This window comes from Malaclemys terrapin, chromosome 19 (genome assembly GCF_027887155.1).
Source record: "Malaclemys terrapin pileata isolate rMalTer1 chromosome 19, rMalTer1.hap1, whole genome shotgun sequence".
Lineage (NCBI taxonomy): Eukaryota > Metazoa > Chordata > Testudines > Emydidae > Malaclemys > Malaclemys terrapin.
In genome coordinates this window covers 16588571-16601287 of record NC_071523.1, presented here as the reverse complement: position 1 = coordinate 16601287, position 12717 = coordinate 16588571, and the positions used below count along the sequence as shown (strand labels likewise).

At 48.4% G+C, this 12717-nt stretch overlaps 1 protein-coding gene across 11 annotated transcripts in view; it reads right to left on the bottom strand.

The window, feature by feature from the left end:
• Nucleotides 1-12717, bottom strand: part of MIB2 (MIB E3 ubiquitin protein ligase 2) — a 107999-nt gene that overhangs the window by 9334 nt on the left and 85948 nt on the right. For all 11 annotated transcript variants that reach the window (XM_054009384.1, XM_054009386.1, XM_054009383.1 and 8 more), the window contains 5 exons: nucleotides 10089-10237; nucleotides 9325-9481; nucleotides 7501-7655; nucleotides 2874-3000; nucleotides 1539-1769 (listed from right to left, as the gene is read on the bottom strand). In XM_054009384.1, the coding sequence (XP_053865359.1) occupies nucleotides 1539-1769; nucleotides 2874-3000; nucleotides 7501-7655; nucleotides 9325-9481; nucleotides 10089-10237 (819 nt within the window). The remainder of the gene's footprint in view (nucleotides 1-1538; nucleotides 1770-2873; nucleotides 3001-7500; nucleotides 7656-9324; nucleotides 9482-10088; nucleotides 10238-12717) is intronic.

The window sequence follows — 12717 nt, the reverse complement described above, 5'->3', positions numbered from 1 at the left end:
CAAAAAGCTGGACATATCCAGGAAAAACTGGATGTATGGTAACCCTACCACTGGAGTCATCAGTTCTTGCAATCAAAGCTGGTGCCATGGAATTCAGCAAGCAAACTAACGGAAGAGGTGGAATTTTCAGGGCAGATCTGGGTAGGATGGCGGGAGGGGAGAAACAGGCAGTCTGGCGCAGTGTGCAGAACTGCATTATGCAGATTTGTTGGTTTTCTAATCATTTTAAATTACATTTGAACTTGATGTCAGATTTTTAATTTGTCAAATTACCTTTGCACTGGAATAATTCTCATCTCACCCAGATTGCGCACGCAGCTTCTGCTGTAAATTGGCACACAAGTGCAGATGTACGTAAACAGGTGATGGAGCAGTTTGAAGGGCTAATTTTATGCCAAAACCTTTGCAGGAGAGCTGGGCTAAGCTTCCAATGGCTGACATGTCCCGTCCTCTCTATTTGAGGCCTAAGGATCGAGTTTTCCCGAGTTCAGATCACGCATTAAATTCAGCCCTGGAGCAATTACAACTGAAGTCAGCCATGTGACGCCAGGGACAAGTATGGCCCAGAGAGATAGCAGGCATGCTGAAAAGCAGTTTTTCCACTGCACTTGTCACCTTGCAGGACAATAGTTCCTGAGGTCTGGTTGGTGGTGCCCCGCGACGTTCCCCCCTCCTAGCATGTGTTGGTTTTGCAAGCGGGAACTGTAAGAGGGAAGCCTCCAGGCCTTCAGAGCATGCGCCTACAAGATCTACAGCAAGAGGTGGAATGCTGGGAAGGAATTACTTCAGTCTCCAGCTCCTTCTCACCGAGGGGAAGGGGAGAGGAGGGAAAGATGCGAAACAGCCACACTCCTCTGCTCAAATTCCACTGCCTCTCACACCTTTTGCCCCAAACGGAGTGAAATCAATGATTGGAGGAGACGGGGGGCGATTCTGGCTCCATTGACAAGAATGAGCATGTTGCCATTGACTTCAACGGGGCCAGGATTTTCAACATGGAGTGTGATATACCTTCTCTCATGCTCCTGGATGGAGCTAAGGTGACAGAGATGAAAACTACCCCTTTGGCTTGGATACGACGTAGGCCACATGCACACGGTGTCTTGTTCCCTACCCAGCTACTGTCACACCATGTGGACGTTATATTCTCAGTACCATCCAACAGGAAAAGTGAATCAGTGCAGCACGGTCTATGAACTAAGGCCAGGACTCCTGGCTCTGTTACGGGGGCCGAGCCACTTCCCCTCTCTCTGCCCCATCTGTAAAATGGAGAGAGTGTGATACGGATGCAGCTCTATGAGAGCCAAGTATCATAGGACTCAGATGGAAAAAGAACCCTTCGGTCCCATCCAGCCCTTCTCCCCTTGATCAAGGCTGGATCATTCCCTACAAACACATTCCCAAGTGCTTAGCAGTCTAGTTTTAAAGGACTCCACCATTTCCCTCGGGAGACTGCCGCCCACCCTAACTGACTGTCCATGACCTTCCGACGCCGCAAGGCGCTCCCCTGGAGCAGTACTGTTCCCTCTCTCTCTCACCTTGGAAAAGAGGGACAGTCCCTCGCCCCCTTCCTGTTCCTCCGCCATGATTGACATCAGCTGCTGCCGTTCCAAGACAATGTGCATGGCCGTGTCTCCATCCTCGTCCTCTGAGTTGACATTGCTGCCTTCGCGTACCAGCAGCTGCACCAAGTCCATGTGCCCCTGGGTGACTGCCAGGTGCAGGGGAGTCTGGTTCCGGCTGTTCCTGAGGTTGACATCACAGCGACCCTTAAAGGGGAGAAAAAGAACTCAGTGGAGAAATAGCGGCAGAGTCCCAGGAAGCCCCTGTTGAACACTAGTTGCATGGCACAGGGAGAAGACCTGGATTATCAATTCCATCCCCATGCAAGTGCAGTATAGCGGGGGACCCAAAAAGGGGCAGCAAATGGATCCTACTCTTCATCCTGGCCCCAAGGTGCAGAAAGCCTCGACAGTCAGGTGATGCAGTGGTTATTACAAGGGAACAAGTGCATGGGACTCTCCTCCTGGCTGGTAATGATCTGGAGGTGACAGCTAGTAAATTACTTGACACCTACAAACTGAAGGCCTGGAACAAGTCCAGACAGTCACGGACCAGCTCCTAAACTCTATAAAGCAAGACTGATTCCTTTTGTCCTTTGCTTCAGTTTCCCTCAAGCACCCAGACTGCTGAGGGAATAATAGGAAAATCTCTCTAATGCCAGGAGACAGGATGCAGCAAACACTCAGCTAGCCTGTTAGAAGGCTCAACAGTGCTGGTGAGGAATCAGAATGCACTTTAAATTGAAACTGGGTTAGCAGTGGGGACTACACCAGACATAATAAAATCACCCTAATACTTTGCATTACACAGTGCCCCCTAGGGATCTCTGTGGCAACAAATATTGATTCATAAAGTCACTGAATCCCTATGAGGCAGAGGTACCCACCCTTGTAGAGGTGGGGGAACGGAGGCACAAGCACAACAAATCAGAGTCTGAAACAAAACCCAGGAGTCCTGAACTCCTGCCACCACTTTCTCCAAAGCTAGAACTAGATCCCAGGGTTGAATCCCTGGCCCCACCAAAGTCAACGGCAAAACTCCAACTGACTTCCCGACTTCCGGTCCCCTACTTTCACCACGGGAGAATACTGTCCCAAGGGGGAGGGAAGCACTTTGGAGTCAGGACTCCTAGTCCCCTTTGATCCAGCTAAAATAGCTACTCCTAGCCAGAACCTGCAGCAGTTGCCCTAGTGATTCCTAGTCCCTCTGCTCTACGCCCTGGACACTGCTCCCTTCCCTTTAGACTCACACCCAGAGAACTGGCGATGACCCGAAACATGAACTTGCCACTTCTCATGCAAGTTATTTACCTCTCTGATTAAAATTTCTGCTACTTCCATGTGGTTATTGAGGGCAGCAAGATGCAGGGCGGTGAAGCCATCTTCCTTTTTAGCATCAACCAACTGCCGGGCTCTTGCCAGAATCTTCTTTATGGCTCTGGGAGGTTAAAGAGATTAAAGGAGAGACCAGAGAGTTACTTGTCAGCAGGAGACTGATGCACAAGAGACAGGCCTACCTCCTCTGTTAAGCACCGATTAATGTTCCTAATGTCATAATGGGCAGCGTCACGAGCTGGGACAGCGATCCAGAGAGCTCCATCCATCTTGCAGATTGAATTAGGAAAGTCAAACAAAAGCCCCCAGTTTTCTTTTAATAAAGCAGGATAAACTCACAACATCAATAATGAGCTGGATGCATCCCCAGACCAGTCTGACGGAGGACGCACACAGGGCGGATCTGACCCAGTTTTTTTTCAGTTGTTGTCTGCAATATCCCACCCCTAACAGCGGAATGGTCCAGGCACAGGATTGGGGCAGACAGTCAAAGGAGATCAGTGATCGGAAGCCATGGGAGAAGGCGGAGAGGCCTGAGACATGGAAAGAAGGAAGCTGCTCCAAGTGAAGGCACAATGAGAGGAGAGGGACAAAGGAAGCATTGGGGGCTGCTTGACAATTTTTCATCAAGACTCCCGCCTCCAAACAGAAAACTGAGTTTTTGACCAGAGGAATTTTCTCGGGAAGTGTTCGCGTCCCTCCACAATTTTTAATGGCTCCTCAGAAAACCCAAAACTCAGAAAATTTTATCTGAAAAACAAACCAAAAGTCTCAATTTTCCAATGAAAAGTAAAAAAAATTCCACTGAAAAATTTCTTCATGTTTGTCAAAACTGTCCATGGGGGACCCCCCCTGCCCATTTTCTGATTGGTTCTAGGAGCTTCAGTGAAAGAGAGAGAATATGGCAAAGCTCTTGAGATATTAGGAAGAAACAGGGGCAGAGATGCAGGCAGGGTAGAGGGGAGCAGGATCACAGACACGGGAGCCGGAGGCGGTGGGCAATCAGGTTGGAGTGAAGGATGATTTTCAGCTGTGGATTTTTGGATGGGCTGGAGAGGGAAGGGGAAGGGGGCTCTAGTCAGGATGGGCAGGGGCTTCTCAAACTCAGCTGGAAACACATTTGCATCTAAATCTGATGGCTTGTCTACATGGGAAACTGACCCCAAGAATCAGTGGAATAAATTCCCCACTGGGACACTATTCTGGAATAAAAATCAATTTTATTCCAGAGTAACTAGTGCACTTCCAAAGTGGAATCATTCTGTAATAAACTGATTTTTATTCCAGATTAGTGTCTCCACACAGGGAGCTATTCCAGTCAGTGGCCTCATGCAGACCGGCCCTTAGCAAGCTCAGTGCTTCAACCATTCAGCCCCCTTCCTTTATTGTGGGGTTTGTTTAAACAAGATTTAAGGGCGGGTGGGCGGGCAGATAACATTGTTTGGCTACATTAAAAAAGTAAAACGGAGTTTAAAAAAAAATGGTGGCCCCTTCACCTACCCCTTCCCTGACAAAGCTCTCACATGACCTGGATTGGAAACCTGATGCATCCCAGGCACATAGCCTGGAGCTGCAGAGCATTTAATAGAAGTGGTTTCTGTGCACTGGCACACACTGTTTGCTTACAAGGGGACTGGGTGTTATGAAACCCAGGTTTTCTGTGCAAACTCCTACTGACTCTCTGTGGCTGTTGGGCTGTCGAGACGCATGTGCAAAATTGCACAACAAGCTTCTGAAGTGAAACGAGCCTGAGGGGCTCAAGCGGCTCATGAAGAGAAGATGGTCTGTTCAGAGACGCTGGTGTTTCCTGACCAGGGGAGCGCTACATACAAATGGGGCTGTGGGGCTGGGACAGAGGAATTGTCTGTCACTGCAACATTGGAACTTCTCTTACAGTCAGGGCAGAAGTCTCCAAGCAGACACAGTGTCTCTGTATTTTGTATAGAAAGCTCCTAGAGTGCCTTGCCCAACAGCTCCTGCATCCATAGCATTCAGTGCAAGCCAGTTAATCTCAGTCCAGTGGTGGTAGCAGTTGGGCTATGTGCTCTTTATCAGATGCACGCTGGACATCTCAGCGTCAGGAAGCAGTGTAGTAACCAGCACTCCCCAGCCAGATGATAAAAGGCACAGGGGAAGAATGCACCAGAAATCCAAACCCTCATGGTCTGACCCAATAGACAAGATGAATAACGGACGTTTTCCTTAGTGGCTTGGTTGGAAGTGAACCCGCTGCCTTTCGGAGCAAGGGGACGAGAGGCAGAGAGTGGAAGAGAAGATTAGCTTCTGTTAATCGAAATGGTGGAAATTCACACAGCACCAATGTGCCCAGTGGTTTGGGCAGGTGTTGCAGCTCCTGGCCATTTGGGTGACCTCCACCACCCCTTCCACTGAAGAGGACACCAAGAGCCAAATTTTTTGCCGATGTACATTCAGCCCAGCTCCAGGGACCGTAACAGAGCTGCTGCGATTGACATCAGCAGAGAATTTAGCCCCAAGTCTTTGCCCACTTTTGGATACTTAAAATCAGTGCAGAATAATCCACCTGACAAATAGCTTGGGAGCCCGGGGCATCTGAGGAGTTGTTTGCATCAGAGAGCCTTACAGTGACAAATAAGTTGGCTCACGTAATAAACCTTCCCACAATGAAATTCAGAGCAATGCAAATATTTCATCCATCTTATTTTTAAGGGGTTGTGTGCACAGGCGCCGGCTTCCAATTTTCCCAGGTTGCTCAACCCCCACTCAGCCCCAGGCCCTGCCCCACTCCACGCCTTGCACCCCGGCCTTCCCACTCCCTCCCCCGAGCACATCCCATCCCTGCTCCTCCCTCTCCCTCCGCGGAAGGCGCTGGGAGGGTGGGGAGAGCTTGGCTTCCGGTGGTTGTTAAGCACCCGCTAATTTTTTCCGTGGGTGCTCCAACCGTGGAGCATCCACAGAGTCTGTGCCTATGGTTGTGTGTTCTATATTTATTTTTGGTGTCAGCAATTGTACACATTTTCCCCTGGTTCTTTTGCCTCCTAGCTATCTCCAAAAGCAACTGATCTTTGAGTGCTAGCCATTTGACTTGAGGCTTCAAAAAATTATTCCCCTCTTCTCTAACCAATGCAGCAAGGTTCATCGGAATCTCTCAGTCCTTTGAGAAGTCAGGAAACGTGTAGCCTTGTCTACACTAGAGAAGGTTTGCTAGGATAACTCCCCTAGTGGAGATGAGGGTTATATCAGTTCCCCCAATGAAATAAGCTGCAACAGGACTTTTTTTGCATCTCTACTAGGGCTTTTTCCTGGTATAAAAATGTTGTAAAGAATCCCACCCCTCACACTGACACTATTACACATTGGCAAAAGTTTCTAGTGTAGACATGGTCTTAGTTTTTATAGATACCCAGAACCATGAGTTATAATGGATCCATGGTGGCAGCTTTACTTAGGCAATCACAACCACACACACACACTCTCCATAGACTTCTCCAATGGCTTTAAATTCAGGTCTCAGACATGTAGCTGGGAAGTTTGCGTGGGGTACAGCCTGTCTGCAGGTATAGGTCAGGAAACCAAGCTATTCGTACTTTCACAGATCTCATAATACTTGAAGAGGCTTCAGACCGCTGCCAGAAATCGCATTTGTATGTGGGTCACCTTCCAGGGCTCAGAAACAGAGGCTGTTCAGTGCTCACAAGGCAGCAAGAGAAGAAATGAACAAATGAATGAAGCGTTTTGCTGCCACTTCTCCTGAAAGGAGATTAGATTTTAGGAATGTTCATTGCTCTCTGGGAGCAGAGGAAGGGGGCTATTCTCAGCTAATGCTTAGGAAATTGCTTTTTGGAATATTAAGCACCTATTTCTGGTTCCACCTGAAAAGACAACTCTGCGGTGCTCCGCAAGGCTAAATGCACAGGCGTATTGTAGGAGAGAAGGTGGGGAGGGACAGAAAGGCGACTGCTTAAGACACTGCTCTGTGCTGCCACTGCTGATAATCACTGATCCTTGGTGTAATGATTGTGGTGATCACAACCTCGTCCTCCATGACTGAGGAGCCATTTCTGCAGAGAATTAACACATTGATACAGGACCGTGGGGGTTCGAGATGGGAAAAGGATCTGAGAGGCCAAATCCACCTCCTTTTGCAAGGGCAGGATCTGTCCCCTAACAAGACAATATCAGATACTACAAACTGGTTATGGAGAAGCACCTAGTTCACCTGCAAGGAGAGGGGATTTCCTCTGGGAATTGGCAGAGGGGTGGCGCAAGCAAAGGCAGCCAGGGAACCAAGTTCTGTTGGGAGGGGCATTTCTACTCTGTACATTACCATGTCCTCAGCCTCTCCCCTTTCCTCAAAAAAGGCTTTTCATCCCCTTTCCTCTGCCTCGTAGAGAGGCTGCTGCTCTCCCTTACCCCTTTCACCAACCGCGGTCACTGTGTCCGATTCATCGCCAACAGAGCAGGGAATTCACAGCTCAGACCCAGGCTCCACTCCCTGTCAGGATTACATAGTATCTCCTCAGCCCAACCCAGGGGGCCTCCCATCCCCTGTGGGTTTCCCAGCGATGCACACCCACAGCCTGATCAACAGAGTGACATGCCAAGAGCTCCCCCTTTCACTTACAGCTTGTTGCCCTTCAGTGCAGCATGGTGCAGCAGGTTGAAGCCTTGGCGATTCTGGACTGTGAAATCGATGTTCGGTACCTCGGTGAGGATCTCGATGATGCTTTTCAAATCGGCAGTGATGGCATAGTGCAGGGGGGTGTCATCAAACGAATCCTGCAGGGAGCCACAGCAGAGCACAGGTGACGTCAGAGAGACTCCCTCCAACAAACCATCCCCGAGGGGCTGGCTGAGACAAGCATACAGGGCCTCTAGTTTGAATCCAGCGCAGGCCAAACAACCATGAATCACCACAACCTGATGGTGGTTCGATGGCCTACATGAAATGAATTTGCTGGGCATCCACATTACCGAAAGAGCCACCCCTGGCACTGGCCAGCCTGTAGGCTGGCAACCTTGATGATAGCCTCAGCAGGAAAGCCAAGGTCTGAATGGGCCTGCTGGAGAGTGGGGGGGGTCTCTCCCTTCACTCCTCGGAGGACTCCTTATGAGTCAAGGCTGAGGCAGACTGACGGGGGAGATGGGCACGCTTGTGTAGCCAGAGCCTAGACCATGGGGGACAGACAGAGGCCTTTGGTTTCCTGGGCTACCAATCTCCTAATTTCACACCCCCCCAGAAGAAAAACTACTTCATCGGTCTCTAAAGGCTAGTTACAAACCATTCCAGTAGCCCTAGAAATGGGACAGGCCCAGTGACTTCACTGCTGCTCTCCCAAGTTCCTTTATACCAGATTGAAAAATAAAATCTCACCAGCCCCTGATACCGGGAAGAGGAAGAGGCATCGGTGGAGCCTTTGAATATAATGCAGTTACCGGGTCACCCCTTGCTGGAATAGCAGAAGGTGCTACTGGACTGGGTTAAAGGCAGCGATGCAAGTACGTTGGTCTGGTCCGATCCGCCGTACCAGTAAGATATTTATAGCCGGCATGCCACACCGGAAAAACACAGGAGGAGCAGAACATGGGGCTGCCCTCCTCCAGCGCAGCTGTACTGCCCCCAGCCCTTCCATGCAGCTGCGTCTCCTGTCTGGGGTCTGTAGGCAGCCCCACCGAAGGACAGGGCTGGGGGCGGTACTGGTACAGCCGTGCCGGAAGAACTGTTGGTGTGGGGCCGCCCGGCAGCCCCACGTTCTGCTTCTTTTGCTGCTGCGGTTCCCAGGAGGGCTCCGCGGTTCAGGGCTCTCCTGGGAACAGCAGCAAAAGGAGCAGAACCCCACACCAGCAGCTCCTCCAGCATGGCTGTACCTCCCCAGCCCCACCCACCCCCAGCCCTGTCCTCTGACGGGGCTGCTGTACAGAACCCGGACAGGACTCGGAAGACGCTACTGCATGCAGGGGCTGGGGGAGGTACATCTGCGCTGGAGGAGCTGCATGTTCTGCTCCTTTCGCCACTGCAGTTCCTGGGAGAGCCCTGCAGCTCAGAAGTCTCCGGCACAGCGGGAGGAGGACAGAGCCCCCCTGCCCCCAAGGATTGATCATGGGGAGGGGAGGGGGGGGAGCGCAGGGCCCCGGGAGGAGGTCACATGTTTCCCTCCTCCCCCCCCCGCCCTTTAGCTGGTGTAGTGTACTGTTAAGAAATGAATTCTACTTGCACCACTAGTTAAAGGGGCATGGGTGGGGGGGCGGGGGGGAGGAGAGAGTGAGTGTGTGTGTGTGTGGGTCTGTGTGTTGACCCAGAACTAGAATATCAGGGTGGCTGAGTTCTAGGCAGAAGCCAGCTCAGCACCAGAGGACACTGCCAAGCTTTCAGGATCGATTTTCATCCCAAACAAACAGTTAAGCAGCAAAAATATCTTCAGTGATACGAGGTGTGAAAATAACCTACCGGGAGGTTGACATCACAGTTGTGTTCACAAAGGATCCGCACGATCTCCGTGAATCCTTTGTTGACTGCGACATACAAGGCTGTGCACTTGGCATTGTTCAACAGGTCTGCATTGGCTCCGTGACTGACAAGCACACGGACAACCTCAGCTTGATTTCTGGTTTAAAAAAAAAAAAAAAAAAAAGGTTGGCTGCCATGATCAAAAAGATGTAGATTCTCTCTCCGTTTACAACTATTAGACATGCAACATCATGAGTATCTTGATTCCTGCATCCTTTTCTCATCACATAAAAATAAACCCTAACTGAAGCACCAGGTTTTGCTCTCTGTTGGCATAATGTAAATCTGGAGTAACCCCTGTTGACTTTGATGGAGTTCCTCTGGATTTACACCAGGGTAATAGAGAACAGAATTCAGCCTCCTGTCTCTCTAGATTATACACAGCCATTCAAAACAGGGACTCAAAATTCAGTCACCTTCTCTTCCTTGCACATACCCAAACCCCGGTAACCCCCTTTGCTCCCAAGGGGTTCGTCCCATCGAGAATTCACCTTCCCGTGGAGACTGGGGCTGCGTGAAAACCAACCCCTGGAGTTTGAGGGCCACATCCTCAGCTAGCGTATATCAGTGCAGCTCCATGGTTGGAGGCCTTTCCCCTCTCTGCGGGGCTGGTTCAAATCTAGCTCTGCTGATTTGCACCATCTGGCCCTTGGCACAGAGCATCAGTGAGGTTACACTTGTACGCAGGGAGAAACAGTTCCTACCCGAAAGCTGCATAATGGAGAGCGGCGTCCCCCTCTTCATCCTTCAGGTCGATGTTGGCATTAGCCTGCAGTAAAATCTTCACAATCTCCACCCGGCCCAGGTGGGCAGCTACTTGTAGTGCGGTTCTGCCCTGATTCTTTATATCAACCTGCAATAATGGAAGGATCCAGGCACATAATTGTTTAGGAAAGGTCTCAATGTGCACTCAGGCACTGTCCCTGCTCCGAGACTTTGTATAACTTGATGGGAAAGAGAAATGATTACTTGTATTCCACAGCACTCAGAAGCTCCAAGCAGGATCTGGGCCCCATTGTGCTGGGCATAGGCCATGGAGCTGAAGGGGTGCGGGGAGGCACCTGGCCCATAGCCTGACCATTTTTAAGCACCCCTTGGGCTGCTTAACTATAGGCAAGCTAGGCAGCTGTCTAAGACGGCAGGGCCAAATATATGCGAGTGGCACTGCGACCTGGTGCTTGGACCTAGCACTTCTTTTATAATGACTGAACTATCATATATAATAATAATATAACACAAATGGAAGAAAGGGGAAGTTGATAGTAATGAATATACATCAGAAATTAGGAATTGCAGAAAACTGATAAAGGAAGCAAAGGGACACAAGGGGAAGACTTTTTATTTTTTTAAATATATTAGGAACAAAAAGTATCCTGACAATGGTATTGAATCATTACTAAATGGAAATGGTAGAATCATCAATAATAATGCACAAAAGACAGAAGTGTTCAATAAAGATCTGTGTTCTGTATCTGTGGGGGGGAAAAAAACAGATGATATAGTCTCATCATATGATGACACTCTTTCCATTCCACTAGTATATCTGGAGGATGTTAAACAGAAGCTACTAAAGTTAGACATGTTTAAATCAGCAGGTCCAGATAACTTGCATTCAAGAGTTTTAAAAGAGCTGCCTGAGGAGCTCACTGGATCATTAATGTTGATTTTCAAGACGTTTTAGAGCACTGGGTAAGTTCCAGAAGACTGGAAGAAAGCTAATGTGCCAATTTTTAAAACGGGTACACGGGATGACCTGGGTAATTATAGGCCTGACAGCTTGACATTGATTCTGGGCTGATATGGGACTTAATTAATATGAATTAAATAAGGATAATGTAATTAAAGCAAATCAACATGGATTTATGGAAAACTGACCCTGTCAAACAAACTTGATATTTTTTTGATGAGAGCCTGAGTTTGGTTGATAAAGTTAATAGTGTTGACATAATATACTTGGACTTCTGTAAGGCATTTGACTTGGTACTGCATGACATTTTGATTAAAAAATTAGAACAATATAAAATGAACATGGCCCACATTAAATGGATTAAAACCTGGCTAACTGATAGGTCTCAAATGTAATTGTAACCAGGAAATTGTCATCAAGTGGGTGCGTTTCCAATGGGGTCCCACAGGGTACGGTTCTTGGCTCTACGCTATTTAACATTTTTATCAATGACCAAGAAGAAAACATAAAATCATCATTGAAAGTTTTCAGACGACAAAAATTGGGAGTGTGGTCAATAACGAAGAAGGTAGGTTGCTGCTCCAGAGTGATCTGGAATGGTTACACTGGGAGCAAGCAAACAATACACATTTTAATCTGGCTAAATGTAAACGAATTCATCTACGAACAAAGAATGTGGGACATACTTACAGGATGAGGGACTCTACCCTGGGGAGCAGGGACTCTGAAAAAGATTTGGGGGTCATGGTGGATAAGGAGTGGAACACGAGCTCCCAATGTGATGCTAAAGTCAAAAGAGCAAATGGGATCCTGGGATGCATAAATGAGAGAATCCCAAGTAGAAGCAGAGCGGTTATTTCACCTCGGTAGTTGGCACTGGTGCAACTGCTACTGGAATCCTGGCACCAGTTCTGGTGCCCACAATTCAAGTCGGATATTGAAAAATTGGAGAGAGTTCAGAGAAGAGCCACAAGAATGATTAAAGGATTAGAAAACAGGCCTTATAATGACAGTCAAAGAGCTCAATCTATTTATTTTAACAAAGAGAAGATTAAGGGGGTGATTGGATTACAGTCTATAAGTATCTACATGGGTAACAAATACTTAATAATGGGCTCTTCGATCTAGCAGAGAAAGGTCTAACACGCACCAAGGGCTGGAAGTTGCATCGAGACAAATTTAGACTGAAAATAAAGAAAAAATTTTGACAGTTAGGGTAATTAACCATTGGGACAATTTCCCATGGGTTCTGTGGATTCTCTATCACTGACCGTTTTTAAATCGAGATGGGTGTTTTTCTAAAAGTTCTGCTCCAGGAATTATTTTAGGAAGTTCTATGGCTTGTGTGATACAGGAGATCAGACTAGAGAATCACAATGATCCCTTCTATCCTTGAATTATGAATCAGAACCCTTGCTGTGTCCCCCAAAAGTCTGATGCCCCCCCCCCCATTGAGAACCTCTGTTCTAGGATTTAGAAGAGGGGTGGCACACTAAACTTTACTGTATGCAGCAAATCTATGCCTCCCAACACCACTTTAAACGGCACTGCACAGCTCCGGGTGTTGTACCAAGCTAAAATAAAAGGCAGTTCCTACCCCAACTAACATATTAACTTCCTGCCAAAAAGGGAGTGGTGCGAGCACA